General features: G+C 69.5%; 2 protein-coding genes across 2 annotated transcripts in view; one reads left to right on the top strand and one right to left on the bottom strand.

The window, feature by feature from the left end:
* The window catches only part of H696_01624 (AGC/PKA protein kinase), a gene marked incomplete at both ends in the record, with an annotated part of 2,712 nt that extends 1,758 nt beyond the window's left edge, over nucleotides 1-954 (top strand). The window contains 3 exons of the mRNA XM_009495527.1: nucleotides 47-144; nucleotides 295-574; nucleotides 814-954. Of these exons, the coding sequence (XP_009493802.1) occupies nucleotides 47-144; nucleotides 295-574; nucleotides 814-954 (519 nt within the window). The remainder of the gene's footprint in view (nucleotides 1-46; nucleotides 145-294; nucleotides 575-813) is intronic.
* A 1,125-nt stretch (nucleotides 955-2,079) lies between these two features.
* H696_01623 (hypothetical protein) lies at nucleotides 2,080-4,677 on the bottom strand (the record flags this gene model as incomplete). Its single annotated transcript, XM_009495526.1, has 6 exons — nucleotides 2,080-2,541; nucleotides 2,725-3,274; nucleotides 3,372-3,500; nucleotides 3,804-3,869; nucleotides 4,012-4,120; nucleotides 4,291-4,677. 6 exons carry the CDS (start codon nucleotides 4,675-4,677, stop codon nucleotides 2,196-2,198), a joined length of 1,587 nt encoding a protein of 528 aa, XP_009493801.1. The 3' UTR covers nucleotides 2,080-2,195.
* Nucleotides 4,678-5,724: the final 1,047 nt, after the last annotated feature.

The raw sequence follows: 5,724 nt of genomic DNA, 5'->3' as shown, positions 1-5,724 counted from the left end.
CCCCCCCCCGGACCACGGGGCCTCCATGGCATGTCCGCCATTGTAGATTACCGACTTCGGCTTCGCCAAGAAGCTCGACGGGCGCACCTGGACCGTGTGCGGCACCCCGGAGTACCTGGCCCCGGAGATCATTCTCAGCAAGGGGTACGCACTGTGGCCTGTGCCCTCCTCCCCCCGTCCATCCCCCTCCCTGATGATCGGAAACATGCGCCGGGCACACGAGCCCAAAGGATGCCCCCCCACGCTCTGACCCCTCCCCTCCCCCGCCCCCTGCCCTCGCCCGCGCCGGCTCAGCTACGGCAAGGCCGTCGATTGGTGGGCCCTTGGCGTGCTGATTTACGAGATGCTGGTCGGCTATCCGCCCTTCTATGATGACGATCCGTTCGAGATCTACGAGAAGATTGTGGCCGCGCGCGTGCGCTTCCCCTCGGTCGTGTCGCAAAATGCCCGGGACCTGATTCACCGGCTCCTGCAGCCGGACTTGTCCAAACGCTTCGGCAACCTGAAGAACGGAGCCATGGACATCAAGAACCACCGCTGGTTCATGGGCGTCGACTGGCAAGCTGTCGAGAAGGTGCGCCGCCCGCCCGCCCGCCCGCCCGCCCGCCCGCCTGCCTGCCTGCCTGCCTGCCTCCTCCTCCCCTCGGCCCCAGGGGCATGCGTGTTCGCCTTCGGCTCGGTCCCGCTCCCTCGGCCCGTCTCCCCATGCTGACCCTGTTTCTCCCCCTCCGGCCGCGTGCCACCCGCGCTCTCCCTCCCTTGCTCCCCCCCCCCTCTCTCTTTCTCCATTCCTTCTGGCTCTCCGACATCCAGCTCGAGGTTCCGCCTCCCTTCAAGCCCGTCCTCCGGGGCGAGGGCGATACTTCGAACTTCCAACAGTACGACGAGGACGAGCATCTCCTGCCCAGCGCCGATCATCACGATGAGTTCGCCGACAGTTTCCTGGACTGGTGATGCTGCGCGCGCTTGCTCTCCACCTGCCCCTCCTCTGCCACGACTCCCCCTAGCCCCCCCCCCCCACTCTCTCTCTCTCTCTCTTTCCTTCTCTTCGTTTCTTTCTCTCTCTCTCTCTCTCTCTCTGTGTCTGCCGCCTCTTCCCCCTCCGGTGGTCCGTCGCCCCCTTCCCCCCTTCACACAACCCCGAGCCCCGCGTCACCCGCGACATGCCCTCCCCCTCGGGCAGTCCCACACACCCGGTGGGTCTGCCTTCCCCTCTCCTTCCCTTTCGGGTTTGCGTCCCCCTCCCCCCCCCCCTTTCTTCTTGTCCTTGGTTCTCAAAATGTACTCGGATGCACCCTCTGCCTTTCACACACCTGTATACACACAGCTTTCTCTCTCTCTCTCTCTCTCTCTCTTTGTCTACCTGGTCGGATGTGTCATTTCCTCAGCACGCATATGTGCAGGCCAGCACCCTCCGCCGGCGCCGAAGAGCCGCCCTCCGCTGGTTGGGGGTGGCCGAGCCTGCCTGGGTGCAGCCTTTGCCGGCCTGCCCCCCCCCCCCGGAGGGCCTGTGAGCCAGGGCCCCCGGGCGGCCGGCACCTGTGACTGGCCCCGGCGTCCCTGCCGCAGGTCCGCCATGGTCCGGCCGCCCGGGCGGGGCGGGGGAGCCTTGGCGTGTGTGCCCCCCCCCCCCCCCCCCCCCCCCCCCGTGGAATGGGGCCCCGTTGCGAGAGGGGCCCAGGTGATGGCCAAGAAACAAAGCTAGGCTGCTACTTAATGTCTATATTGGTGCGCCAGTAGGGGATCCAGAGGGAGAGAGGAGCAGCGCAGGGGGGAGTCCCCCGCAGCGCCAAGGCTGCCAGGCGTGGCTCTGCCCAAATCCCCCTCGTCAGTGCCATGTGGACAGCATCCTGGCCAGGGCTCGCCAGGAGCATGTGCCCCAGCGAGGGCCGGAGAGGGGGGGAAAGGGCGGGAAAGGAAAGATGAAAGGCCCCGGCAGCAGGGAACGAGAGGGATCAAGACCAAAGCCATGTGCAGCGCACGCGCGCGCGCGCGCGCGCGCGTGCCCAAAGAAGCTCAGGTAAAAGGCAGCGGCGCCCGGGAGGGGACGGGTGGCTGTTCTTTTGTCCCCCCCCCCCCCCCCTACCCCCCCATATCACGGCCCAGCTTGAAGGCCGGCCATGCGCGTGTGTGCGGGAGCAGCGGGGAGGGAGGGGCAGAGACACCGGCGGCGATAGGCGCATGCGCACGCGCGTTCATCGTCCCGACACGGCAAAGAGAGACCAGTTCGGGTGGATGACCTCCATCGGGTTGTAGGGATTGGCATCGCACAGGAGCGCGCGGAAGCTGTTCAGCTGCGGCTGGACAAGCCACTCGATGGCCGGGACCGACCGGTCCAGGGAGTCGATCACACTCGGCGCCCCGTCGTCCATGTGGTGCGAGTGCAGTTGGTCCCCCTCGGCCGGCAGGCTGTCCAGCGACTGCTGGGCCAGGTAATCCTCGAAGCCATCGGCGATGCGCTGGACCGCGGCGATGTCATTCTCGCAGTCCTCCAACCCGAGGGAGGTGAACACGAGCGGCTGAGTGGTTTCCAGCAGGCGTCTGGAGGCGGGGGGGGGGGGGGCAGGCGCGTGTGAGCAGGTGTGGGCCAATGTCGAGGGGGAAGCGAGGGAGAGACACAAAGAGAGAGAGAGAGAGAAGCAAAGGGAGGGATGAGGAACGCGGCTCCCGGCGTGGGAGGCGGGGCGCGCATGTGACCGGCGGCAGAGGGTGGTGCACGCGTACTCGATGCTCGGGCGCCAAGTGTGGCGATTGACCTCATGGCCAACGCCGCTGTTGAAGAGGATGTACACATCGGGGATGGTGTCATTGAGGACCATGTCGTCATGGATCTCATGGTAAAGCCGGCTGTAGTAGGACAGGCACATGCGCATGCCGCCGGAGGGGGCGCGCGCCAGCCCCGGCACCGGGGCCTCGGACCGGGTCCCCAGGCGGAGGGCCGCACGCCGCTCGGCCGCCTGGTGGTGCTCCCCCCCGCGCGGGGTCAGCAGGCGCCGGAGGAAGCCGCCAAGCCCGCCGGCCGGCTGCCCGGCGGGGGCCTCGGCCTCGGCCCCGGCCACCGGGTCGTCGGACAGATCGATGTCCAGACGCGTGGCGTGGATCTGCTCCGGCAGGTGGGGCCCGACGAACATCAAGTTCCAGCTGACATCCGGGTAGAGGTACATCAGCTGGGACCAGGCCTCATTCGGCAGGGTGGCCTCGGCGCGGGCGCCGACAAAGCAAATGTTCACGGACTTGGTCTCATTGAAGGCGCCGCTGGCACGGGAGCTGAGCTCTGGAGGGGGCCCATGCCCGCCGGTCCGCGCACGAGCCGAGTTAGTCGCGGCGAGAGGGCCGCCCTCAGGCGGGCACCGGGAAAGTGGGGCACATACCGGCAAGGGCATCGTCGCCGAGGCTGGAGGAGCACTCGAACGTGCGGTTCGGCGAGAACAGATGGGCAACCGTGGCCGGGAAGGTGAGCGACCGCGACAGGACGCGCTGCGTCTGCGTCAGGTGGGCATCTGGCGATGGGGCGGGAGCGGAGGAGGGGAGGGGGGGGGGGGGGCAGAGGGCGCGAATGTCAGACAAAGGGAGCAGGCGCACGGGCCGAGCGACCGGACAGAGGGGGGGGGGGGGGGGGGGGGGGGGGGTAGGAACTGGCTTGCCCCCTGGTAAGGTCGTCCCGCACCCAGAGGGAACTCGAGAGCCGGGAGACTGTCGCGGGGGGGGGGGGGGGGGGGAAAGGGGGTCAGCCCGGGCGGGGAGGCGTCAGGGGCGGGGCACGCGTCGGGGTGGCTCCTCCTCGGGCAGGGGGCAGCACGCACTGTAGAAGCCACGCGAGGTGAGGAAGGCTTCCCAGTCATCGAAGGCACCCGGCTGGCCGACATTGGCTTGGTGGAGGCAGGCGAGGGGCGGGTGAAATTGTGTCAGGACAAGGCGGAGGGGGCATCGGGGGGGGGGGGGACCTCGAAAGAAAGATGGGAGGCCAGGCATGCGGTCAGCGGCCGAACGGATGGCCGGCTTTCAGCGCACTGGGGAAGGTAAACTCCCGGTTCAGCTTGCCGGCGGCCAGGTCGCTGGAGTCCAGGATGAAACTGCGCAGGATGTCCAGCGTGTCGGCCACCTGCTCACCGAGGGCCTCCTGTGTTGGCGGGCACGTGGCGCGCAGGACACACCGGCACCGAGCCAAGGGGAGATGGCGAGGGGCAATGCAAGGGGAGGAGGACGGTGAGAAGGGGGCACACACACACACACACACACACACGCGCGCGCGCGCGCGCAAAGGCCAACAGCAGGCAGGAGCCAGCGTACTCGATCGACATGCGGGCAGGGAAGATGGCTGTCACCATGCAGACAGGTCCCACAGCCGCCATTTTCCAGGTACGCCTGGGTGAAGCCCTTCAGCTTGTTGTTCATCTGGGCGGCGTTGCGAGGGGGCGCGGCGGGGGGCTCGGTCGGGCCGCTGTTGGCGGTGGCGCCGGACGAGGGGATGCCCCCGCCGAGGGCCGGGGCCGAGGCCGAGGAGGAGGAGGAGGAGGAGGAGGAGGCAGCGGGCGGGGTGTGGGTGGAAAAGAGCCCCCGGCTGACCAGTGGCCGGGCCGAAAAGCGCAGGCTAGCCGGCAGGGTTCGCGGAGTGCCAACAGACAGATGTGACCGATGGCCGAGCAGAAGCCCGGCCTGGCGCACGAAGCGAGCCATATTGCACTTTCTGCCTGCCAAGAGGAGGCCGATGTCCGGTGGGGGAAAGGCGGGGCGAGGGGCTCAGGCGTGGCAGCAGCAGCAGCGGCGGCGGCGGCGGCGGCGGCGGCGGCGGGGACTACCTTGACCGGCGACGAGCGCTCGGAGGCTGGGCGAAGGGCGCGAAATGCCCTGCGATGCGACTGTCAGCGGGGCAAATCCGAGGGGGGCTTGTGCGTTGGCTTGCACGAAAGATCGGACGACACACGCACGGAGGCCGGTATGACGCTGGTCCGAGAGGGGGGGGGGGGGGGGGGAGGGGGAAGAGAAGGAACCGTCCACGGGCGTGGCTCGGGCGCGAGGGGGGGGGGCGGGGGAGGAGGGGGCGGGGACAGATGGGCTCCCAGGGGACACTCGGGCCCGGGCAGGGCGGTGCGCCTTGGGGACGATGGCCGAGGGAAGGCGAATGGCGCGCGCGTGCGCGCACGCCGCCGGGCCCGGCTCCCCGAGTGCGTCATGATCCGCGTGTTGGCAGCCTCAGCCCCCTTCTGCCGGGGAGGGGGGGCACGGAAGGCGCCGGCCGTGCGGCGGCCCGCGCACAGGTGGCCCGGGAGATCGCCCGGCTCCCCCGAGCGCATGCCAATGCATCCCTTGCGCCCCGGGGCGGATCTTTCGCCCATCCTGTCCGCCCACTTCCCGGCGGTCGCCCGCCCTCCGGCGTTGTCTCACGTTGTTCGCGCGAGTGTGCGCGGGGGATGTGCCCCTCGCCTGCCAGGGGAGAGGCCCCCCCCCCCCCTCCCCCCCCCCCCCCCCCCCGGCCGGCGGGCGGCCGGGAACCGGGTGTGCAGCGCGGCCCCGGGCCAGGGACCAACGGACGTGGGCGTGTGCGACCCGTTCTGCTCAGGGGCGCTCCAGCAGACGCGCCGCTTCTGGGCCGCGTGAAGTTGGCACAGCCATGACCTGGAAGCAGCACCGCAATACTGGATGTATGTCAGAACGGCCAGGCTCCTGCGGCCCGGCGTGATCAGCGCCCGGACCGCGAGGCGCCGCCTCCTACCCCACAAGTCC

Source organism: Fonticula alba (genome assembly GCF_000388065.1).
Source record: "Fonticula alba strain ATCC 38817 unplaced genomic scaffold supercont2.2, whole genome shotgun sequence".
Taxonomy (NCBI): domain Eukaryota; order Rotosphaerida; family Fonticulaceae; genus Fonticula; species Fonticula alba.
Note: the sequence above shows the minus strand (reverse complement) of the source record. Positions and strands in the feature narration are given on the sequence as shown.